Here is a 25,923-nt window from a genome sequence, read left to right as displayed (position 1 = left end):
AATTGCTTAGGATAGACACTCTTTATAGATGCGTACATTGATAAAGTTCATGTGGATGATTACAAAAAAGCAACCCAAGATTGTTTTTTAATAAATTCATTGTTAAAATGACAGAAAAACTAGAAGCAAACATGTTTACTGGTAAAAATGAATCCACTGGTTATTTAAGCCCAGTTGTGCAAAAGGGCAAGCACCTAGTCAAGAAATCACTTTAGATTTTCTAGTTGTGGTGCTAAGGATTCGAATCTGCTTAGTTCTGTTACAACTTGCTACTTCAAGTTTCCTCACGACACAAATTACTGAAATATATTGAACATAAGGCAAGATAATACAAAGAAAATGGTTTAAAACAAATCAGTAGATTTGTGTCACAAATACACTTGTATATAAAGTTGCATATAAAGTAGTATAATTTGAATCTCTCAGACTCTCTTTGTTAGAAGTTAAATGTTTTGATAGTTACAAATGGTGTCTGTTTCCAGTAATGACATTGATACAATTAAACTTATTTAGTAAGTTTAAAATTTTGAGTGATTTTATGTGATCATATATGAAAAATATATGATTAAGACTCCTATTTAGTAAAGTAAGGGTTATTCCATTTCTAATTTCCTATCACTGGGGATATCATAAAATACTAAGGATTAAATATTGGGTACTGTAGACCTGAAAGTAATGCTAGGAACAATAACTAAGTAAAACTAGTTTTTAAAAATACTAAGGGTTAAAACTACTGTTGACCCAGGCACCAGTAACTCAGACCTGCAATCATAACTTCCAAGGAAGCATCTTAGTAGAAAAGTTCATGAGACCCCATATAATAATCAGCAAAACCCAGGACTAAATATGTGACACAGCACCAGCCAAGCAAGCCCAAGATTATTTTCAATAAGCACAGTGAAATTTAACCCCTTAAAATTTCCACTTTAGGTAACTTACTTACTTGATAGTTCCCCTACTCAAAATGATTTTGAGGCTATTTCTAGAAATGTGCATGACAGCCAGCTCGTGGCATGCCAGAAAACCCCCAGTCTCACCTACCTTCTCACCTCCCTGTACTTCAAGTGGCTTTGGCTGTTTCACAACGGGGAAAATGTATGCCAATCTCCAGAGGCTCCCACCTTAGCACAATTACTCATATTAATAACATCATTTCCTAAGTATAACTCACGTGATTTTAGGCAGGGACATTATATTCTAGGAAACAAAAGAGTATGAAATTTTCAGTTTGAAAGAATCTATATTCTAATATAGCCATTTAGGTCAACCATGTCCTAAGGCGTAGGTAACTGTGCCATTTCCATTACTTACTTCTCTATTTGAGAGATTTAAGCAATTCTCTAATCTTCTATAATGAAACATTAAATGGGGGGATGGGGGCAGAAAGGGAGTGGGAACTTGAAAAGAGGACATAGGTATCGTCTACACCCTCAGCTACATAGCTCGTTCCCCACAGCTCCCTGCATCCTGACACAGGACCTGAGGCTGTCTTCAAAAATGTTTACTGAGTTAAAGTGGTGTGGACTACCTTTGGTAGAGAGAGCTACATAACATACATTTAGTAATTTTTTCACTCTCCTATGATTAGGACCATATTTGGATTCAAAATATATGTACATTAACAATACTTGATGACTGTTCTACAAATTGAAGAACCATACAATATAAATTGCAGAAAATAAGTTACTGAAGGCCTTAATAGATGGGCACTTTATGTCAATTCCTATTTATATCACTCTGGATATTTTAATTTTATAATTACTGCTAGTCAAGACTCTGGGGAAAAGACACATGAGTTTAAACCTAATAAGAATCAACTGTGGTGTGTTGTGAGTAGGCTCCCTTCTCTAGATCACATCTGTATGGCCAACAGCATCACCCTGTAACTCAGGACGTCAGCCTCAATGTCATTAGAAGTGCAAACTAATGAGACTGCTCAAGGCGGGTCCCTGTTATCCTGTGTGTGTCACTTATTTGGGTTAATTGATGACTAAATGGAGCTACTTATTTGTTGACAACATTTCATGCTTAGGGGTGAGATTTAGTTCACTGATTGGTCTGAATTAAGGCATTTACTAAGACAAACTGTCCTAACCTCACAAATCAAAATGGTATTTTCAACTGAAATACCCTCAAGCAACATTACATGTGGTGTTGTGTTTTTATACTGGTTTTTAGGCTTCTCATATGTGCTTCAGAAACTCAAAAATAGCGATTCTAAAGTAGTGCTTTTCTGTGCCTGTGGACTGGCATTTCTTGTTGAAAATATTCATACAATAAGGAGGGATGTAGAATGACTTTGTGATTTTTCTAGAGTTAGATTTGGGTATTTTCTTCAAATGCACACTGACTAAAATAATATCCATCTCCTTACAGAACAGTAACAACATTGCTTTTGTTCTATCATGAACAAATGGCATGTGTGAGTTTCTTCATCTGTTTAGATCCAAAGTCTCTAGTTCAGTTCCACTTAGCACATCTTGCAGGAACACACTTTTGCTATCCATGGGTGGCGTCTTAGTTGACCTAGAAAGAATAAAAGAGACAGATTATCTGGGTTATATGGTGAACTATAGGATAGTTGAGGAAATGAAGGCAGAAAGAGTAAAAGCATAGCTTAGAATGTACGTTTATTTTCCCTCTTGAAATAAAATAACTATATAGTAAATACTTTTGCATTATACACTAGGTAGATACATTTTAATTGCACATGTTATTAACATGCTATTTTTAATTGCTAAGATGACAGTTTCAAGCAAGATATTTAGTTTGTAATATTCCGGGTAATCTAATTATTCTTTAAGAACAATTATGGGCTTTAAGCAGCCCATGATTCCCACTTCAGTCAAATCTTGTATATTAGATGAGGTAAACAATCAAAATGCTGTTTATTTGTTAAACTATTTGTGTGACTATCTTTGTTGGAAGTATTGGGGTTCTAAGTCAGGGCCTTATTCTTGCTAGACAGAGGCATGGCTCGGCAATGGAACACGAGTCTCTGGCTGGTTAATGGTTGGCTTTAAAATAATTTGACTATCAAAGCAGTTGGAGCATTATAACTTAATTAAATACCATTATCTAAATTGAAGAGTTGTATTTGTATATGTACAATTTTTTTATTCCTTTGAAATAGAAAATGATATTGTTAAATAATAATGATACTGTTAAGTATGATCAGAGGAATAGAGCTTGTGCTCTGCCATTTGAAATCGTTTTCTTTTGGAACATTTTTTGTCTAGCAGCAGCCGTAAGAAGTGTGTTCTCGATGGCTATGATGGATGGGTTGCTCATACAGGCCGCATTTTTCTGCTTCATGCATCATCATCAGCCATCTCCAGCACTCCAGTCCCAGATCTGTCCTACTTTCTGTTACCTGGTTTTTGCTGGTGATTCATGAGCCAGAATAGTAACAGGAAAAAAAATCCACTCTGGCCTTTCACAATGTATTTGTCCTCTGGAAATTGAGAAATCTAGTTTTGTTCATCAGATTCATGCAAATGTAGTATTGATTGACAATGATGTATATAGATCCGCACACATAACGTGCTACGTAAAAGCCACTAAAATGCTCTGTTAATGGCAGAATGCATACTGATTATCAGCTACGTCAGGACTGATGTGAAACTTTATATGAATGCAGTTTTTTGGTATTTCCAAGATCTTTCTTGCCACTACTCTTTCAGCTGCATGTCCCCAGAACAGAAGGAAATAAAAGTCTTAATTTTCCAAGCCAATAAAGTGATAAAGGCTCACTGTCTTACATCAATACTTGCATAAAAATGTGAAATGTTGCACTATGTGTTTTTTAAATCATTTTGAATGCAAAGATGAAAGACACTGAGTTCTTTATTCTGGAGACTAAAGCCAACAGATAACAAGATGTTTACTCAACTATACTATTTTTTGTGAAGACATCTTACAAGCAAACAGGCTTTGAAGAGCCAAGAAAAGAAAACCCAAATGGCACTAAAATCCCTCACACACACAAGTGCAAATGCAAATGGAGCTTAAAGTTCGTGATGTTGTCTTGGTTCTTCTATTACTAGACATCTGTTATTCCCTCAGGTTTCAGGAACGTATAGTGCCAGCGAAGGAGCAAGCAGACTTCAGAGAGTTTAAGATAGAAACTCCAATCTGGGATTCACTTATGAGTCAAAACTCTTTGCTAATGAATTATTCCAAAGGAAAGACACTAGTGAGGGATTCGTTTCCCCATCAGAGAAGACCTCCAGGTTCACTAGCTGGGTCAAAGTAACAGGAATGCTCTGGTCTCTAAAGGTGCTTTGCCAACCTTAATGGACTCCAGTCACTCACCTGGGTATACAGCTTGAACCAATAAAGCAATCACAATGGCATGAGGAATAAGGTACAGCACTCTAGAGAGCAGGTGAACATCCACTCCTGCAGGCATTAAGTTGTGACCTATATGCAGACTGTAGCTTATTTTCAAATGGACCAGCCTGGTCAGCACAGTGCTGGAGAAGGAGGGAAGTCAAGGGAAAAAAGAATCTCTCCAGTGAGTTCAAAACCCATTGTGCTCTAAGATTTTTTTCTTAACCTGGTCCATCTCATTTTATACAAATTTCAGAAATGTGCTTTTATTAATGATCTTTAGAAGCTACCTAGCTCCAACTCTTCAAAGGCCTAATTTAATTTTTCTGTGTTTCAGTGTCTCTCTTGCCTTCTGTGGATGAAAGTGAATTGACATTTTCAATATGAAGCTATAACTAAAGTAAAATGATGGTTAGAGGATACGCAAAGAAAAAGCTAGAAAGAACAATTCAAGAAGTCATTTTCTTGTATTGTGTTTGAATGGAAAAATGATTTGTTTTTATTTTCTGTGTGATGTTCGTCTAGTTATATAAATGCTGTACTTATTAGTATGTTAGTCATAGCACTGCATAGAAACTATTTAACTACATTGAACTCTGTAACTGGAGGATTTTTGCCCTGTATGTGGAAAGGTTAAAAGGAATTTTAAAGGAGTAGTGAGACTCCAGCTGAAAATGGTAAGACCTATGTATTTAGATTTGCATGCATTCTTTTCTCTATAGAGGAATGAATATGTAAAGGATATACTAATACAGTTTATTTTAGCTACAGGATGAAATGCCTCTACTAGCTTAATGACACCTTCCCAAAGGAAGGTAATTTTTCCAGAGAAATACCTCTCACTCTGGTAGTTAAATCACTAGAATAATAGCTAGCATTTGGGGGCCCCTATATTTGTAAGAATCGGATCTTTAAAAGTGGGCAATCATATTTTTATACTTCAAAAAAAAGTCTTCTTTACCACCAAATTCAAACAAGACACAAAGCCTACTATCCTCTCTATTCTAAGAACTCTGCCTACCAAATATTTCTACTTCAGGGAAATGCATGGTCTCATCAAAATCTTTCTTAGGAAACAAGCACCTCTGTCAGAAGTGTCTTAATTTCTTATCACAGAATTTTATCCACACAAGGAGCAATAAATAATTCATGTCACTGCCTCTTTGTTGTGTGTCCCTGAACTGCACAGAGCTGGAAGGCTGACAGCTGTGTCAGGCAGGACAAGCACCAAAGATCTGACATGACAAGTGACTAACAAGTTTCTTTCAGTTCACGCTGAAAGAAGACAATGGTCCAAAGTGCAGAAAGAAATCCTGAAACAAAACAAAACTGCTTTTTTCTTTTTACCTAAGTGTTTGCTATGAGCTTATTTCCAACCCCCAAGCCTTGGTCATTTTTATAGGGCTGCCCAGCCCCCTTTATTCCTCACACTCGCTTGGCCATTTACGCCTGGCCACGGATCAATATGAGCAATTCTTGGAGAAATACGATGTCTCCATGACAACCAAGCCACAAATTCTCAGTGGAAGGCAGTGAGACCAGTAGTGAACCCTCCAGAGGTTTCTAGGCCTATAAGGCGAGATATCTTAAAATGCAGGAATGGACAGAGGGAAAAGCCAGAGTAATTCATTCTTTATTACCAGTTTAATGATGTCCGATGTCTGGAAGAGTATTCACTTCTTCCTAAGTTGTGATTATCAGCACCTATGTTTTCTAATTAACCTTTTTTTTTTTAAATTGTCCTTTGCATCAGTCAGGTAGTACATGCTAGCTACTCTTGAACCCAACTCTACAGACCATATTATGAGAAGATGAAAATTCTACTCTCGAAGTAGTAAAATGCTGAAGTGTTTTTGTCAAAAACAGCAAGCATTTAGGTAAACACCTGACTCATGGCTTTTATTGCTTGAATAACTGGTTGGTAGGAAAGATTTACCCTAAGACACTTCAAAAAAACCTAGTCAGATTTAGTTAATTTTAGTTTAAAACTAAGAGTCATTTTAAAATAATTGTCATGGAAATTTATTTCTTCCTTTACCCTCTCACCTTTCCAGTGAAACTGATCAATACTTTCTGGCTATGATGGTAGGGGTAGGAGCTAACTCATTCATTACAAATGTTTGTGATTGCTCAACAGCCCTGTGCCATGGGATCCCAAGGCTGAAGTTTGGTTGAGCTTGGGCGCCCAGCAGTGGCTCAACTTCTGAGGAATCTCAGCAGCATAGCGGGGACTGATATACAATGCCATCACCACTGGTCTGTTGGGGTTCTAAGATGACTTAGGGGACCTGACATAGATTGCAGGCTGGACCTTTCACTGAAAATTAAATCTCAGTAGCTCTCCTCGGGGAAGGATCAGGGGACTGTTTGCAGCTGCCCCTGTCAGCAAAGGCAACGAGATTTGGAAATCTCTTAACTAAGCTGACAGGCCACAGAGAGGATGAATCAAAAATATGATACACAAAGAGTACAGAGAGTACACAACTGCCAGATAATACTGGAAAGAGCAATATTCCTGGTGTGAGAGGGGTAGGTCTTGTGACTCTGTCTTTCATGATAATGGACACCTTTGAGCATCTTAGGGCTTTGTAATGATTCAGGAATGGCATTCGGCTTTCACAAGGTTTTTAAAAACTAAGTACTCATTAAAAATTAGGCATGCTTCAAAGCAGCAACAACAAAATCGATGCTCCATCTTTCTGGCTGCAACCCTCCAGTATTTTTGTTTGTTCTTTCCACAAAGGAAACAGAAGCATACTCTGGCATTGAGTCTATTTTATGGGATGACCATGGGTTACCATTTTCTCTTCTTTGAAAACATCCATTCCTGTCAAGCCAAAACAAAAATTGTAATGCTGACACAATTTCTCTACTCTGGCCACTTCTCCCTGAGTCTTGCTAGATCTCATTAGTTGAAACATTTAAAAATGCCAACATTTCCCTGGTTTCCGATCTCTGCGTGTATTAACCAGTTAAGCTTAAAATTGATGATAATGAACTAATAGTGTCAGCTTCCCTTCTCAGTCATAAAGCCTTTGTATTTCTTCCAACTGAATTCTTGATGAAAGAGGAAAAGATAACAGCTCCACAGCGTGACCTCTGGAGGTGACCATTAATTTGACAGTGCAGCTGCTAAGAGAAAACTGCATCACAATGTCCTCTCTCCCCAGTCCCCTCACAAGGACCCCAAAGCTGTGTCAAATTTATCATTTTATACTTGACTATTTTTAAATGGCTTTCACCTGGACTCTCAGACTCTTCTAAGACACATCTGTCAGGCATGTCCTCACCATCTTGGAAGTTTGCCGAGTTTGAGTTGCTGTCATGCTTGACCAGACAGACTAGAGCTATTAAAAAGAGCAAGGCAGAAAGAAAGGAAAGACAAAGAGGAGGATGAATAAGTAGTAGTAAACACCATTAGAACATTTCAGTCCCACAGATTGTTTCTAGGGACCTGCTGTGTAAACACAAATAATAAATTGAAATAAAATGTATCCTCTAAGTATTTATTGGCAGACATGCAATTAGTTGCAAAATCTATAGATGTGACTTTATCTTAGAAGAAAAATAAGTCCATAGCATCAGCTTAAAAGCTACCAAGTAACAAAGTGATGCCTTCAGAAGTAGAAATCGTAATTTTAGTGCATAAATCTAAAACAGTGTAGTCAATTAATGGCAACAGGACTCAGAGAAGAACATCAGACTACTCCATTAGACAGATGAGCTCTTCCCTGGTGACAGGGCTTCCTTTTGCTGCACAGATCACAGCTAGTGAACATTTGGTATTCGTTTTGGTTCTTGCATTAAATACAGTACCAAACACCAAAGAAATCTTAGAATACTAGGTAAATACAAAGGGCTGGAATTGTGAACTGCCTGTTTTTCAATGGCTTCCAGGTGGCAGTGTTTCCTGGTTGGGAATTATGTCCAGAAACAGAAGTACGTACAGAAGTCTAAATTTCCCTCTAAGCATATTACACTCACTGTGTTTAAGCAACAGACCCTAATTTCTGCATTTCCCACAGGTGTGATACGTGGTCTTGGTTACCTCTGGAAGTTACACCTTTCCACATTATTATTTTTCCTAGCAGTCTGTTGGGTAAGGTAAGCATTGTCTTCCTGAAGGAATTTAAGGAATCAAAACAGGTAAGACAAGCCTCTAATCATACATATTATGTCACACTAATGCGAAGCGGAAGTGTGAACACACCTGCACAGGCAGCCACACACTTGCACACTGAGCATGGTGGAATGCAATGCAATATAAGTTCTTGTAGTGAACAGCAGCACACACACACACACACACACACACACACACACACACACACCATACTTATAAGCAATAAATAAACAATAACCAAAATAGACCTTTACAGAAGTCAAACAGGAAATCTGTTTGCTGGCACAGGGCCATTGTTATGAAACCTTCCTTAGGCGATGAGAGAAGCAGCATGGCATCCGGAGACACTGCTGCTTCATGCCAGGAGCCACACAGGGTGCCTTAGCAGTGGCCACACCTGCCACACTCCTCTGCTCGCTTTAATGGCGCATGTGCAGTTCTAGTAGTCATACCCCGAGGCCCACACAGACACACTTTAGAGGAGACTGCTAATGTAATTCTGGTCGAATATTCCCTCCAGACAGTATCACCAGCCCTCATACGACACAGAAACGACTTGGTCTGGTGGAAACATACTAGGCTTTCGGTGGTTCTCAGAAACCTTTTGTTTAGGGGAAAATGTATATGAGTATGTCCATATATATATATATATATATATGCTTATTGCAGAAAATTCTCAGCAACAATATCAATCAAGTACTTCTGCACGCACGCACACACATACACAATTCTTTTTTTTTTTTTTGTCTTTTTCGGTACTGGGGATAGAACCCAGAAGGTTGCACTTGCTAGGCAAGCCTTTGCCACTGACCTACATCCCAGCCTCCCCTACCACTCATATAATTCTTTAAAAAGATAATTTTAAAAGCAAAATAGATGTTACATCTGTTTCATTCATTTTTCAGTGTTTACCAGGGCCTGGACCACAGAAGCTATTCTCAGAGGATCTGTAAGATAAATGAATTAACACAGGACTAAAGCAAAGGATCTAGGCTAGATGTCCAGCTAACCCAAGAGGATATGTGCTTTCAATTATCGTTCTGTTAAATCTGTTCACTTAATGCCACAGATGCATATTTGTAAATGGCAATGTGCTTTATGGTCTGTGATTCAGAAGGAGAGGCATGCATGGCCTAAGTAATCATGGATAAAGCTGCCTTTAATTTAATTTTCCTCAGCTTAAATCATATTTATAGATTATTTTTTTGAATCCATAGATTCTTGTGGGATGTTTGAGTGGAATAGTTAAATGCATCAAAGCTGCAGAAAACTACTATAATGGTCAAAATTTCCTGGCTTGTTTAATGAGTTTATTATCTCTATATATCTCTCTTACTCACTTTCTGAATTATAATAGGGAATCAATTATGTAGCTAAATCTTTTAGTAAAAGCCAATGGGGTAGCACCTCTATCTGTCTGAGTAAATGTATTATACTTGTCAGCCAGTATGTTATTCTTTCATAATTTAATACTTTCCTCCATCCATTCATTTGTTTATTCCTGCTAATACCAAACATTTAAATCTAAGACCTCAAAAGAGAAGAGAATATGGCATTAAAACAACAGATTATTGTCCATGTTATTAGAAATGGTTACAACCAAGTAAAGCAGATGCAGGATAAAATGATGTATCTAATCTCACGAGAGAGCTAGGAAGTTAGATGTCAGTGTAGCTATAAACTCTCACAGTTGTGTGTAACCTGCGGTTTTTGCCTCCATCTCTCATTTTTGGAAGTGTTAGAGGTGGTTATTCAGACATCTTGCTAAATTACAGGTGTTCTCCCAAATTTTAAGTGGTACATTTGTCCTTTTTTACTCTACAGTTCATAAAGCATTCAATTAAGCACACTATAGAAACGATGACATCATGTCATGTGGAGGCATAGGCTTTGGAGAGGTTAATTACTGCCATGCTACTTTTTTTTTGTTTGTGTGTTGAAAAGCTAATCCTTGCGATTGTTCTTTTGGGTGCTTCCTGTGATGTTTCATCATTAACTCTGACATGATGTGTGACCAAGGCTTTGCTAATGAATCATTTCAAAACTGGTGAAATCAACAAATATTGATCGACTGCTTATTATGGGTAGAGCGCTATGCTATACCACAAGGGAGAAAGAAATGAAGGAATGTTAACGTACCCGCACATGACTTGTGATCTAGTCGAAGTGCCATGAATTTAACTAATACATGCATTGGAGACCACATTCCAAGCACAGTGTGCACTTCATTTTGGCAGAGGAGAATTCTCTGCAGTAAGTACAGAGATGAAATTTGAACTGGAACTCTTTAAGGGATTATGAGAAACTCAAAGACAACTAATTCACATTTTAAAAAAAGGTGTAAATGAATATAAGCATGGCTAAGGAAATCTGTTGGCCTAGTGCCACAGATGTATACGCTGGTGTTGCTGCTGATGTGGTGTTTTAATGAATCCCCCTTGTCTCTTTCAGCTTTTCCACAATTGATGTTGTTGGCTAGTTCTCACCTGTGGAAGTCAACTATAGACAGGTTTTTCCTGGTCCTAGATAGTCAATAATGTGATCTTTACTGATGGTGGGCCCATTTATCACAGTAAGTTGTCCTTTCACTATACATATTGACTTTTATTTATCAATACCCAAGTCCATTTGTAGCTCATCACTAAAGTTCTTGGATATTTTCAGAAGTTTTTGAAGGTACTTGTAGAGGTTGCCAGAGAGGTATTTTTTGATATCAATACAGTGCAAATGATTGTTAGGCTCATTGTAAGCTTGAAATCAGCTGTGTGTCTCATTCGTAACGGATGCTGAAACGGTCTATATTTGCAGGGCAGGGAACCAGAAACAAAAACTTTCTGGACTTTGACCAGCAATACAGTGCTGAGCCTTCCATGCTCTCCTCACACACCTGTTATCATCAGCATCTCAGGCCAGTGTCCTAAACGTCTCTATACCTGCAGTGGCTAGGGCTCATCTGCGTCATGTGGATGTTTATTCAGAAAACCTTTAAAAATAATTCTGTGAGATCTTAAGTGGTTCCGGATGGTTAAAACTCTCTCCAGACGGCCTTGTGAGGATTCACAATGACCCAATGACCCACTGACTCTGGTAGCAGAGTCAGTGGTAATGCTCCTCCCTCCACTCCCTTCTGCTACTATCGCTTCAGTTATCCTTTAAAACTTCCTCTTTCCTTTTTTCATCATTTGTAGAAACATGGCATTTGCTAGGCCTACCCAGCAAAGATTAAGAAATATCCCCAAGAGAAAAGCCACAGGAAAAGAATGGAGTCATTATCCACTTTTACCATCAGTGCATCATTATCCACTTTCACCATCAGTTCATGATCTTTTGAGTTAGACCACTGATAATCCAAACAATTCATTCTATGAGAAAAAAATTTGGAGCTCCAAATAATGTTTTCAATACAATGAAGCTGAATGATTTACAAGAAATTCATTCATCATATGTAAAGACATTTTGAAGTAAAGGGGATATTTATAGAAAAATCATTAATAAGATACAGAAATTAGGAAACTTGCCAAATAAATGGGGAAAACTACCATAGCACCAGATAAAGATCAGACAGAATTTTTAATCACTTATTAATCAAGGGCACAAAAATGTTGTAGAGGTCAGGCTCTATGGAATGGAAGAACCACATTCAGATCTTCTAGCTCAAAATGGTGGCCACAGCCACACATGTTTCCTACTGGAAACTTTTCCCAGTCTGAATGTGAACCTTAAGTACAGTAAAAATTGTATCCCAATAGAAAAGAAAGAAAATTCAAGTAGAAGTGAATGCTAACACAAAACTGGCAGATCACACATACGCCCACCCACCCACACACAAACCCTGAAGTACATTTAAAATTAAAAAGAAGCATACTTCTTGAAGAGAATTAGTGATAACAATTTCATAAACAAGATTTCTTATCAGAAAAGCATGTGTAGACAAATAACTATGTATATATTACCCCTGCTTTAAACAGTATGTATCTACTGAGATAATCAAGTGGCAGGATGATTTAATCATATCTAAATGGCAATAGCTACCACCTGTGCCAGATTTCAGTTTTCCTCAGTGTGGACTGTAAACTGGAAAAAGAAATCAGAAATGCTTAAAAGAAAAATATGTATTTAATTCATCTTCATGACTAATAATACGAGTTTTTGCCATCATCTTGCATGTATGTACAGATTATCTGATATTTTCCAGTACAAGTTGCTTCAGGATGATGTACTTTTTAAGAAGTGAATTTTGAAAAATGCTGTGAAGTGGCTGTTACACTGGCAACCTTGCCTAGTTGTGTAAACTTTGCTGTTTTACTCAGACATACAGAAATGAAGTATTGATTTGTTCATAATATGCCCATAGCTTACTTCTATAGGTGAAGAGTCTAGCTGGATCACCCAACAAATTTGGAGGAAGAAAATGGTGAATGAGAAAGAAGTGCCTGTTGTTGACCAAATCTACAATACCTCTACATTGCTCTCAAATGTCGAAATCTTATCAAGACACCTGAGCAGCCAGCTCCTTTGGTTAGGCTGCTAAGCAGTAAGAACTATGCCTCTGGTGTACTGCAAGACACAAAATAAGTACATAAGAGAACTTGGGGCCAGGAGTTTGGCCTAGTGGTAGAGTGCCTGCCTAGCATGTATGCATAAAGACCCAGGTTCAAGTGGTAGAGCTCTGGCCTCAAGGAAAAAAAAAAGTCCAAGGACAGTGATCAAGCCCTGAGTTCAAGCCACACTGGCAAAAAAAAAAGAAAGAGAGAGAGAGAGAGAGAGAGAGAGAGAGAGAGAGAGAGAGAGAGAGAGAGAGAGAGAGAGAGAGAGAGAGAGAGAGAGAGAGAACGTACCAAATGACTAGGGGGAAACTGCCAATAGGGATTTTGAAGAATGAAAAAAGCAATGATTAATTTCACTTGCAATTTTAAGGGTAAACCCTCAAAGTCGGGCTTAAGGTTTATACCGCAAGCATAACTGAAGATCTGAAACAATCTATTAACAAGGCCAAGGGCATTCTGCATGTAACAGACCATATTTGCCAAAGAAAAAGTTATTAACTGCACAAAAAATGAATGAAGTGTAAGAGTATTTGGTTTTTAATCTCACCTCTGATCTCAATCATATGACCTTGGGCATGCAATGCCATTTTCCTGGCCTCAGATATTTTACAAAATGAAGGAGGTGGACTGGAAGACCTCAGAGTCCCTCCATATGAGGCTTGGGTGTTCTATAGATCAGTGAACCAGCTACTCTCCCAGGATATTATTGAGTAGCTTGGGAGATATTATTGAGTAGCTTGGGAGAAAGTATGTGACCACCAGTCTAGCCTTGCAACAGTGATTGGGAAGGTTTTGTCTTTTTTTTTTCTGAATTCAATAATATTTCTATTTTCCTACAGGAACAATAGCTCCTTCTTGGTTTCACTTTTCATGAAGAGATTCTTTATTCCAGAAGAATGGGATAAGGTCATGAAGAGGTGTGATGGAGGAACTTCAAATTATCCTCATCTTGCTGGAGGGGATGTGGCCAGGAGGGATCACTACTACGCTGTTGGTGAGAGTGCAAACTCGTTCAACCACTATGGAAAGCAGTGTGGCAGTGCCTCAAAAGGCTAAACAGAACTCCCCTATGACCCAGCAATTCCACTACTTGGCATTTACCCTACCATCCAGAAACAAGGGCATACTAAATCCACTAGCACAATGTTCATTGCAGCACTATTCACCATAGCAAAGATATGGAACCAACCTAGATGTCCCTCAGTTGATGAGTGGATCAACAAGATGTGGTATTTGTACACAATGGAATTCTATGCTGCTGTCAGAAAGAATGACATCGCCCATTTGTTAGGAAATGGAAAGACTTAGAAAAAATCATATTAAGTGAAGTAAGCCAGACTCAAAGGAACTTAGGCTCAATGGTTTCCCTCATTTGTCATAATCAGTAGAAACCTTGGGCTCTACTAGCAGAGATCTGCAATAGAGCAAAATCTGGATACATAAGGCCATGTAATGTGAAGCTAATTGAAAGGACCTCCAGGATATTGAAACAAAAGCCATATAACGAATGATTGTTGTCCTTAATGTACTATGTTGTCTCTCATCTCCTTTGCTGTCCCTTGGTTATCTCATACTGTTATAGTATCTCACTTTGTTATCTGATATATTGAATTTATTTGTATTTGGTTATTTGAAATTTGATAGGGAAGGGGGGAAAACCAAGACGGGTGGAGGGTATGGGGGGGAGGGTAATGGGTACCAAGACATGTGAAAGGGTATCAATGTATGTGAATTAATGCACCTTCTATCTGGCAAATATCATGTAACCCTTTTACTAATTACAATTAAAAAAAGAAATTCCTCAATAAAAAAAAATTATCCTCATCTCAAATGTTGTAAGGAAGCTCTCCCAAAACTTCCTGCTTCTTAGATACATAAGAATAAGGGGTTCAACAACATGAAAGGCAGTTATAATCAACTAAAACAGATAATAGAATGTGGGCTAGAAGAAAAAAAAATGTTTAACCCAAAGACACAAAGTTAACAGGGATCCTTTCTCCTCTTGCTGCTTTTCTTTCTTCTAACCAGCGTGATTCTCACAGTCACCAATGATTGGACTGAATTTCTTTGTTGTTGAAATGTTTTCTAAAACAAGCAACTTTTTAAGTTTGTATGTCACAAAACATAGATTTGCCCAAAGTTTGAGGTAATTTCTTGTCATGTATTACTTTTACTTCTTTTCTTAACTGCATGGGAATGAAGACACTAATTTGGAGTGAATATCTTTTATTTTATGCTATCTTCCAGAGTATTATGAAGAAAATTATTATTCTAGGGATAAAAATGTCTTTTCCATAAAGAATTGACTTTTTATGATCCAGGCTAATGTCTTTCATGTATCATCACAGTGCCTCTGAGGCAAAATTTTCTATAAACTTGTGTATCGTAGTAACCAAAGAACTGACAAAGTAGATTATACTTCTATAAACAAATCAAGTGACAAGAATCTAAAAAATGAAATTACTTATTTCATATAAGAATTACTGACATACTTGTCTCCATTTAAGTGCTCTTAGAGGACCATTCCCTTTAAAAGCAGTGTCCAAGGGCTGGGAATTTGGCCTAGTGGTAGAGTGCTTGCCTAGCATGCATGAAGACCCGGGTTCGATTCCTCAGTACCATATACATAGAAAAAAAGCCAGAAATGGTGCTGAGGCTCAAGTGGTAAAGCTCTAGCCTTGGGAAAAGTCCAAGGACAGTGCTCAGGCCCTGAGCTCAAGCCCAGGACTGGCAAAAAAAAAAAAAAAAAAAAAAAAAAAAAGCAGTGTCCAAGAGGAATGGCATGGAGCAGGTAAACAGACACGGTTCTCTTGACTTTGCTCTCTGAACATTTGATGCAGGTTGGAAATAAGTCAGAAAACATTATTTTTCATGTTTATCCATAACCTGATAATACATATGCAAGAAGCAAAATGGTCAGACCAGGCTGGGAGTTTGGCCTACTGGTAGAATGCTTGCCTAGTATGCATGAAGCCCTGGGTTTGATTCCTCTGTACCACATACAAAGAAAAAGCTGGAAGCGGTGCTGTGGCTCAAGTGGTAAGAGTAGTAGCCTCCAACAACAACAACAAAAAGAAAACGGTCAATTAATGCACCTTCTATCTGGCAAATATCATGTAACCCTTTTACTAATTACAATAAAAAAAAAACGGTCAGATCATCCACTTAAGTCCTGGTTTTTATACTCAATAGAGATAATTATTGAAGAACTCAAAAGCACCTTTATCTCAAAAGACTCCTTCAAGCCTAAAGGGAAGTGGAGATGACGAATGAGATTTAAGAATGCATCGTGATGTTTAGATTCTGCAAAAAGTCATGTGACCTTTCTCATAAGGACTAAATCTTGTGGTTTGCTTAGAGTTCAGAAGTATGAAAAAGGTTAAAAGCAGGAATAGATTCCAAAGAAGAAAATCAACATGTATCTCCAGGTGTTGACAAACTGAAGAGCAGTCAGTAAAGGGACTGCAGAAGGAATTTATAGTAAATTTCCCTGCTTATATTGGAAAATATAGAAGAAGGTTCTGCAAGACAAGAGACCCTTCAGTCAAAGGAGCATCAAGCTAGCATATGAGACTAGAAATAAACATGATAAAGACTCATAGCACAGGCCATAAGGCAAAGTACCAGAAACAATTACCTCCTTCAATAAGTGAGGAAAGAAGATGTCAACTTTCACTAGCATTTAAAACCTCAAGAGCAGCAGGAAATTCTTTGGGTCAGCAAGGAGAGAGTGATTGGGAGGCAGGCCCAGATGCCAGGTGATAAGCTTTCTCCATCTCAGGGGAGACCTTTGTCTCAGATGGTTAGTCAAGTGTCAGAGCTCCTTCATCTCCCAGACTGGAAGTGAAAAGGAAATCAAACTACCTAATGTGTTCCTTAGTTTTCTAATCCTTTGCAGTAGTAGATCGGATATAAGGACCAAAGGTGTTCATTTTCTTATTTTGTACCATTTGGCTTAGTTACTCTGAAGGTGATTTGTTTTTATTGGAATGACATAAAAATGGACATCGTGCCAACAATAAAGTTCAGGCCTGGTGTCCACCTGCAAGCAGGAACTTTAGGAAAAGGGGAGAGAGACATGTAACAAATCACCCAGAGATTAGCCATAGAATCAAGCGAGCCCATGAGACCTCTGAGCCCTGCGTGCATCTCTAGTCATTGAATATCACACAATGCAAAAAAACTTGAGAACAACATCTGCTCAGTAGGAAGTAAGAGAAACGAGTTAACGTATGCAAGAATAGCTCCAGAAAACGCCTATCTGGAGGTAAATTTGACGAACAATATAAAATGGTATTTTTAAGTGGCTAAGTTGTTGTAATTTTATTCTCACCTCCACTTCTATCAGCTGTCTTATTATACTCTCCCTTCACTTTTTCATTACTAGAGTATTTCTTTAATGTCTCCCTACAATCATTCTTTAAAGGATCTGCTCTTGTAGTTCCTATGTGGAAAATCATTTTCCATAGTGACCTCTAATCAGCCAATAATGGGGACTTCTGTATGCCGGTGATTTTTAAGACCTTTCAACATGGAGTGTCAACTGATGCTGGGTGACTTCACTTTTCTCTATTAGATTCTAATATCACGCACTTCAGTTGGATAAGAACACTTGTCCCCTAGATATAAGTTGCTGTTTATACTTTCTGTCCAACTTCTTGCCTATAAATACCATTTTTTTACCCCCAGCTCCCAAGTTTTTATCAAAATATCCCCTTTACTGGATACTTAGCTCAAACTCTACCTTTCCTCCAGTTAATACTTCTATTACTGTCTTTATTAGTACATCTGACCTATATTGAATTTATCATCATGTCACATGTGGCCGTGTCCTCTTTGGGTACCTTGGCAGGACAGGAATTTTAGGTGCATCATTAAATCTTGGGGCTGATGACCTGACATCAGCTTCACAATTACAGTGGAACCTTTAGTGGACAATCTAAAAACGAGAGGCTAAGAAAATGGAGGTCTGACCCATTGTCAGGTTCTGTCATCTTTAGCTGGTCTACGAAGGCCTGGAGTGAACATTGGCTCCCCACAGGGGCAGTTCACTTCTGGCATGGTGGTGGGGGAAATGTGCTTGGATAGCCCCGGATCTTCAGGTGGACACTGGGTAGAATGCACTGAGCAAGAGTTCAACGCTAAACCATCCATTGTACAGCATTTGCTTCCCCACTCTGCAGGGAATGAAAGTAGACTTACACTGCAGAAGATTACATCTATCCCTTACAAAAGAAGGGAAAATTCACTGATTTTTCACTCTTTTCCTTACCCTCATAAATCACAAAGTCAAATTTGCCCCCGGGATTTTACTTCTCTGTACAGGCATAAAACAAATTTTGTTCTCACAGGACATCCCATTTTTGTTTCATTAGTTCAGGGAAAGGGTCACTCAATGTTTAAAGCATTTGGTTTGATCTTTGCTATGACTCATGCTTTCTAACATCCACCGACAACTCAGTATACTGAAATGTGTCTTCTATATAAAATCTGTCTCCATGGACCCTATAAAAGAGAAACAGTCATGTAAGGTTCTAACTTAGAAGTAACACGGGACATAACTCTAGGAAAAGGTGATCCGAAATTTAAAAAAAGCTTATTCAATGTTTAAACAATTACTGTTTTGTCTAAAGTTTCTATTCCAAAATGGATTTCTCTTTCTATAAAAGGCAAAATCTTTTCCATAGGGCTAGAGGAAAAGATGCTTTAAAATTTTCCTCTAAAATATTCTAACCTTTTCATTCTGTGTTTAGCCATATTACTGGTATTTCATTCTATGCACAAGTAGTGATAAAAATTTTATTAGTGTAATAAAAGGAAAAATGGAGCTGACTGGTCATCATTTAAGTAGATAAAATGAATTCTTATGATTTTTTTAAGGACAAACTTGGAGCTTTTCTAAAGGAATACTAAATTATGGAAACATGATTTTTACATAATAGAGTCATTTTTACTTACCATTTTATCATATTAAATGATGATTCTGATAGCTCTAGTCCCATACAGGCTTTGCCTGTAAATTCTTTCCAAGAAATACGTAAGCTATTTTCAATGGTTTTTCTCGTTCTATTGTTATAGAGAGAAGTTTTCTTTTTTCTAATGGCCAAAATTCTATTTCCCGTGCTGGGCATCTACAGAGAGGCATGATCTGCCTTTGCATAGACCCTTCCCCTCATGAATTAAAGATCACATGGATTTATTCCACACACACAAAAACCAACCTAGTAGGGAGAGGAGATTTATGTCATATTTTTTTTTGTCAAATTGTGGTTATTTTGTTTTAAACCCCTCAAGATCTTAGTAAAGTCCTAAGAAGCCCAGCCTGGTTGGAGATGAAGCAGTGGCATCTGTGCAAGGGGGATGGCATGATTTCCTAGGCATCTTTCTCTCCTTTTCCCCAGTGAGACAGTTGTCCAACTTGGGGGGGTATTTGGTACAGCTGAAGGAAGGAGGTAAACAAAACTGCTTTTGAAGTCCATTCCATTGACAAATCTGAAGCAGATCAAACTGGCCTTCGTCCAAGACTAAACAGCCACCAAATCCCCTTATCCTATGAAACGGTATCTGAGATTCCAACCCACATATGGCACCAGAGCCTGGCCTCCAGTCAGCCGCCTAGTTATCCATGGAAGTGGCTCAAGGCTGACACTCAGATTGACTGGTTCACACTAATTTACTTCACACAGATTCCATTTATCTCCTAGAAGATCCCCTGGCAGCAGCTTATAATGGCATATCCTAGGATGCCTGCCTGCGTGCGTTTTTAAAGCGGCAGTGCTTGATGAATCAGAGTCCAGAAAACAGTTCACAGATTGAGGAGTGGTTGCAATCAGAAAACATCAAGAGGCACAGCTGGGCCTTTGGAGCTTGCCTGACTGGTTGGAGCAGCTGAGCAGTCACTGTGTCTGTGTTCTGTTGGCTGCTCCCCATCACGGGGACAAATCAGAAAGCCATCTTTCCTTTCCCCTCTCTTATCTCTTCTGGAGAGGTGGAAAAGGGAGGGGGTAAGATGCTTCCCACACAAATAGCACTGAGAGAGCTGATTTGACCATTTCACATTGACACTTTAAATACTACGATATTACTAATATTGGCAAAACTGCAACTGATTTTGGATAGCTGGAAAAGGCAAAAAGTAGACAGAAAAACAAAGTAAAGGACAACTCCAACTTAATTTTAGTTGTGAAATCCAAAGGGCTGCCTAAGAGGCAATGGCAACCAGCCCACAGGCCATGAGGGCCTGGGGGGATCATGTGTTATGACACAGGTGATAAGTTTGTATGGGTTGCAAATGAATGGTGCTTTAAATATCTAAGTGGGCCTTAGCAGAAAAAAAGCTTATCCACTTTAAGAAAGGAAGCATCTTTTTCTCCCATCTTGGCCCTCATATGTTGGCTGTCCTTTCACCCCTCCCTTTTGGAATAGTAATGTTTACGCTATCTTTGTTGGGAGAATTACAGATTGTTTTTGCCAGTCTTGCAGTCAGGGCCTGGGTGCTATCCCTGAGCTTCTTTGGCTCAAGGCTAGTGATCTAGTGCTCTGGAGCCACTTCAGGCCTTTTCTGAATCGTTTGTTGTAGGTCAGATTTTCACACACTTTCCTGTCCTGGTTGCCTTCAATTTAAGATCCTTAGATCTTAGCTTCCTGAATAGCTGGGATTATAATTCCATTGCTGGGCTGTTTTTCACTTTCATAGGAACTTGGAGTTAAGAGTTTGAGAGAACAGAGTTTGAGCTTAGACTTTTGACCATGGTTGGAATTGTCCACACTACAGAGACTCATAAACTACATGCATGGTGTGATGAGAGGGACGTGTGCCTTCTGAAGCAGCACATCAAACATGTTATGGTTCAAAGAGACAAGTTGACAAAGGGTGGACTTGTGATGGCTAATCTTGATTGTCAGCTTGATTAGATTAAGAAAAGTCTTAGATTAGTAAAATACACTGCTAGGTGTGTCTGGGGGCATAGCCAGTGATGATCAGATCAGGAGAGCTCTGACCTAGTTAATTGATTGCCTGATGGATTCAAAATATGAGGGGATTACTGGGAGGTAGAGAAAAGAAGGTGGCCTCGGTGTAGGAAGTCGGTCACTGGAGGACAAGTGCTAAGAGGCCACAGCTTGTCTGGACCTCTTCCTGTATCCCTTTGCTACTTGGGTTCCTGGGCCAAGATGTAATACATTGTGTTCTACCATCTTATACATCCTACCACTGACACATCTCTGAAGCCAAGAGTCAGAATAAATAATTCCCTCCCTTAAAAAAAATGAGGGGGCCAGGAATTTGGCCTAGTGGTAGAGTGCTTGCCTAGCATGCATGAAGACCTGGGTTCGATTCTTCGGATCCATATACATAGAAAAAGCTGGAAGTGGTACTATGGCTCAAGTGGTAGAGCTCTAGCCTTGAGAAAGCCCAAGGACAGTGCTCGGGCCCTGAGTTCAATTCCTAGGACTGGCAAGAAAAATAAAAGGGAGGGAGAGAGGGAGGGAGGGAGGGAAGAAGGGAAGAAAGGAAGCAAGCAAGCAAGTGTGCCTTTTTGTATTTGCTCTTCTAGCTCTACTGTGGAGCTGGGGAAAGAACAAAACCTCCACATTTGTCCAGCAATAAGTAGGTGGATGAACATAGGAAAACAGAGGTCAGTGTTCTTTTTCAGAAGTACAATAAACCACTGACTACTAACCTGGTCAACATCCAAAGAGGGAACTGAGATCTACTAATAGTTCCAAAGTTAGCAGCATTAAACAGTCACAGTGCAGTGACAAATCTACCCAAGCAGGGACAAAGCACATTTAGCACTTAGAAGGTTAAACGCAGGGCTGCCAATTGATGGGTGGAAAAGTAGGATTAAGGCTTACGTATGAGCCTTGTATGGTTGTCTTGTCTGCCTGTGCCCAAAGCTTGGAAAACAGCTGGGATCATCATCTTACAAGATCCAGGCAAAGATGTTCCAATAGTCCCAACTCCAATTAAACAGGGGCACAGAGAGGGTGGAACTCTGCTGAGAACCACTGTCAGGTTTTTCTTAATGAAAAACAGTGTAATAATTGCAGGTTACCCAGTTGCTTAATCTTACACTAAGTCTAACAGATTGCTGACTTACAACTGAGCATGGCTGTCCCAGCTTTCTAGGTTATTGCGCTTAATTTTAGGTCATCTTTTATGTGACTAGTAATCCTTAAATCCTGTGATTGTGTCTAGACAGTTGGCAAGAATTGTGCATGTTAATGCAGGGATTCCACTGTTATGTTATTCAAATCAATTTAATGATATAGTATGATTAGATTTTAAAGAATAAAATGTATTGTTTTCCTCTTTTAATGGTAGTTTCCAACAAGATTTTTCCTCAACAACTACTGTTTAAGATCACTCTTCAATTTTAGGAACAGCAAAGCAGTTTTCATTGATGAAAGACAAAGTAGCTTACTATTGGGGACCTTTGCCAAAGTGCTCTTAAAATATCCAAATTCAAACAGTTTTTTTTTATCACAGTCCAAGTAAACTTGATCAGGTTAGTTCACCTTACTGAGTGTAACTAAAGTTTCTTCACGTATAACAGCTATGGTGCTGAGACTAAGAGCTGAAGGATAGAAGGCCCAAATAAATCCATCAAGATTATGAGCTTTATATCTATCTTTATCTAGAAACGTGTATAAATACAGCAATAAGATCAGACATTTTGCCTTATTTTACTAGCAATGGAGTAATATTTAAAAATCTATGATTAGTAATGTAAGAACTATTTTAAATGATTATGTTATCTTGATCTTCAGTTAAAATTGTAGAACTCTAAAAGCTGTTTTAGCAGTCATTCTTTAATAGTATAAGCAAGAACATGGATTTGTAGCTATTGAATATCAGTAAAAGAAATAAAATCTGTAATTGCTTCTTCCTTTAAAGAGTGCCAAAAGTAGAAGAAAGGAAAAAAAATAGTTTCTGGTAATGTTGATCAGACAACATGGGATCTGACTGGTAAGTTATTCTACAAAGTTCCTTTCTTGCCAATAAATTAAACAGAAATTAATTTGAATAGATATGGCATGTTGATACCCTTAATGAAATAGTTCAGTGGTAAAGCACGCATCGAGCCAGTGCAAGGATCTGGGTTTGCTTCTCAATATTGAAAACAAAAGATTTAGACTTAAAAATTAGATTGGCTTAAAAGTTAAAATGATTTATTGCATATGTGAAAGTAGAACAAGGGAACTTAGTGATACCGTTTTTGTTTTTGTTTTGGTGAGGGGTTAGAAGAGGGGTTAATGAAGAGGCATATAAGATGATATGTAAAAATGAAACCCCTTTACAACTAATTGTGGGGAAAATACATCAGAACCAAATACTATACAGTGACCCATTAATTTGTGATGTGTATACTGAAGTTGAATATGGCAAAGAAAGTATCTGGAGCAAACAAGACTTGGTTGGACCAAAGTATAAAGCCAAAGGGTCAAGGCTTCCAGTAACTGTGAATTAGATAAATAAAAAAGAAGTGTTAATAGTCAAAGTAAAACTCTGATTCATTTTGGCCCCACCAACAGCAAAACATTACTGATGACATATAAATCCGGTTGTTACCAGACATTTTTCCTTCTTTCTTATCTCCAGGGTTAAAAGCACCATAAATCATCATATGAAATAATAACAGTTAAAAAACTCTTTGTTGGGCCTGGAGTTTGGCCTAGTGGTAGAGTGCTTGCCTAGTATGCACGAAGAACCAGGTTCAATTCCTCCATATGACATACATAGAAAAAGCCAGAAGTGCTGCTGTGGCTCAAGTAAAAGAGTGCTAACCTTGAGAAAGCCAAAGACAGTGCTCAGGCCCCGAGTTCAAGCCTCATGACTGGCAATAAAAATCCCCCAAAACTCTTTCTTGAACATTAAGTTGTCCTTGGGGTATGTACATATTTATGTAAATGGTAAATCCTAAAATTGAAAAAAGCACTTGAGTTGGGCTGTGAAAGTGGCTTAGTGGTAGAGTGATGGCCTAGCATGCATGAAGCCCTAGGTTTGATTCCCCAGTACCACATAAACAGAAAAGGCTTGGAGGTGGTGCTGTGGCTCAAGTGGTAGAGCATTACCCTTGAGCATAGAGAAAGGTTCAGAGACAGAGCCCAGACCCTGAGTTCAAGTCCCAAAACTGGGCCAAAAAAAAAAAAAAAAAAAACCCACAACATTTGAAGTAACTGGCTTGCACACATGGTACTTAGAAAGTTCTCAGTAAACACCTTTTGATAGCAAATAGTAACTATCTTACAATTGGTATTTATACAGTTCTAGAAAATCATTATGTAAAGGTTTTAGCTTAAGGAGAAGCATTAGAATAAAAAAATAAGCTTTTCTATATGGCCCTTACCCTACTTAAAAAAATTAGAGACAGATTTTGAACAAAACCAATAAATCAGACCACATAGTGAAAAGAACGTTGCTTTCATGTCTTCAGTAAGTATAAACTTACCAATATTATCAGTAATTGTTAATGGCTGAATTCACTAGTTAGGAAAAAAAGTTGTGCTTTCATAGTCTTGCGATCTTAACAGTATGTTGGATGAAAGAGACACACCAACCATAAAGAGTTAATAAAGACTAAATACTAAATAAATGTGGAGAAAAATGATGGCTGTATTATTGAAATGATAAAATACAAACCAAAGAACATGACATAAACACACAAAGAAAAACATTTTATGTTACTAAAGGCTACCATTCACAGTGAAAGGATTTCACTGGCTAATATATGTGCATATAATAACACAGATAATTTAATAAAGCAAGAGACTACAGGAGATGCAAGAGAAATAAAAACTAATAAAAGATAACTTTAGTATCAGTCTCAATCTAAGATAGAAGATAGAGACTAAATATTGACAAGTTTACAGAAAACCTACAAAGTAAATCAATAAGGTAGATCTAATAAACTCTGAATGCCAATAATAGAAAGCACATCTTTTTAGTACCACACAAAACATTCTCCAAAATTGGCCACATTTTAAACTCCAAAGTATCCCTCCAATATTCCAAGGAATAAAACTAGCATAAACAGCATTCTCTTGATCACAATGCAATAATACTGGAAATTAATAAGTTTACCAATAAGGAAAAATATCTTTCCACCCAGAAATTTCAAATACTTTATTAGGTAACTCTTAGCTCTGAAGGGAAATTCAACACCAAACTGAAAAACTATTCAGAATAACAATAATGAAAATATATAAAACACAATTTTTTAACTAATAAAGTCATGAATAGCTGAGTGCAGTGGCTTACACCTGTAATCCTGGCTACTCAGGAGGCTGAGATGTGAGGATCGAAGTTCAAAGCCAGCCCAGGCACTAAAGTCTGTAGGACTCTTATTTCCAATTAATCACTAGAAAATTGGAAGTGGGGCTGTGGCTCAAGGGGCACGATGATAGCCCTGAGCAGAGGTGCTCAAGGACAATGCCCAAGCCCAGGGTTAGGGTGGTAGCCTTGAGCTAAAGAACTCAGGGACACGGCCCAAGCCCAGAGTTCAAGCCCACAGCCCACAAAAAATAAGAAACTAAATATTAAACTCAAGAGGATAGTATATACTACAGGTGTCTTCTGAAGAAACCAAAAGGAAAGGCTATATAAAGATGAGAAGTTAGAAAATAGTAAAATAGAAGAAATAGGAACTGTGATACTCATAAACTACTAGTAAATCAAATTAAAAACAAATCATACTCAAAACTGATGCAAGGAGGCTAGACTTCTATAAATAGGAGGGAAATTTCTAATGTCATATGGGCTTGGTTACAGTGTCTAGCTCTATGCAAATTAGTTAGAAAATCTATTTTCAGTAATTTTCTGGAAAACCTGGTAGTGATGAAAGTGAAAATAACTAATAATCATAGTAGAAGCATGGAAAGTAGTCACTTGAAAAAATTTCAACACCCCTTTGAAAATACTTA

The 25,923-nt window shown here is 38.1% G+C and overlaps 1 protein-coding gene and 1 long non-coding RNA gene across 5 annotated transcripts in view; one reads left to right on the top strand and one right to left on the bottom strand.

Annotated features, from left to right (window-relative positions):
* The window catches only part of LOC150046454 (uncharacterized), a 130,636-nt gene extending 116,648 nt beyond the window's left edge, over positions 1-13,988 (top strand). For 2 of the 4 annotated variants that reach the window (XR_016539690.1, XR_016539689.1), the window contains 4 exons: positions 8,358-8,436; positions 10,904-11,024; positions 12,807-12,986; positions 13,839-13,988. This is a non-coding gene — a long non-coding RNA (uncharacterized LOC150046454). Of the gene's footprint in view, positions 1-6,484; positions 6,589-8,357; positions 8,437-8,635; positions 10,706-10,903; positions 11,025-12,806; positions 12,987-13,838 lie in introns of those variants that run through there. The other 2 variants (XR_016539691.1, XR_016539692.1) reach the window with 2 other exon arrangements.
* The window catches only part of Wdr72 (WD repeat domain 72), a 176,730-nt gene continuing 150,809 nt past the window's right edge, over positions 3-25,923 (bottom strand). The window contains exons 20-21 of the mRNA XM_090358381.1: positions 7,575-7,679; positions 3-2,526 (exon numbers count right to left, since the gene is read on the bottom strand). Coding sequence (XP_090214507.1) covers positions 2,471-2,526; positions 7,575-7,679 — 161 coding nt within the window. The 3' untranslated portion in view covers positions 3-2,470. The remainder of the gene's footprint in view (positions 2,527-7,574; positions 7,680-25,923) is intronic.

This window comes from Megascapheus bottae, chromosome 25 (genome assembly GCF_031878675.1).
Source record: "Megascapheus bottae isolate mThoBot1 chromosome 25, mThoBot2.hap1, whole genome shotgun sequence".
NCBI lineage: Eukaryota > Metazoa > Chordata > Mammalia > Rodentia > Geomyidae > Megascapheus > Megascapheus bottae.
Note: the sequence above shows the minus strand (reverse complement) of the source record. Positions and strands in the feature narration are given on the sequence as shown.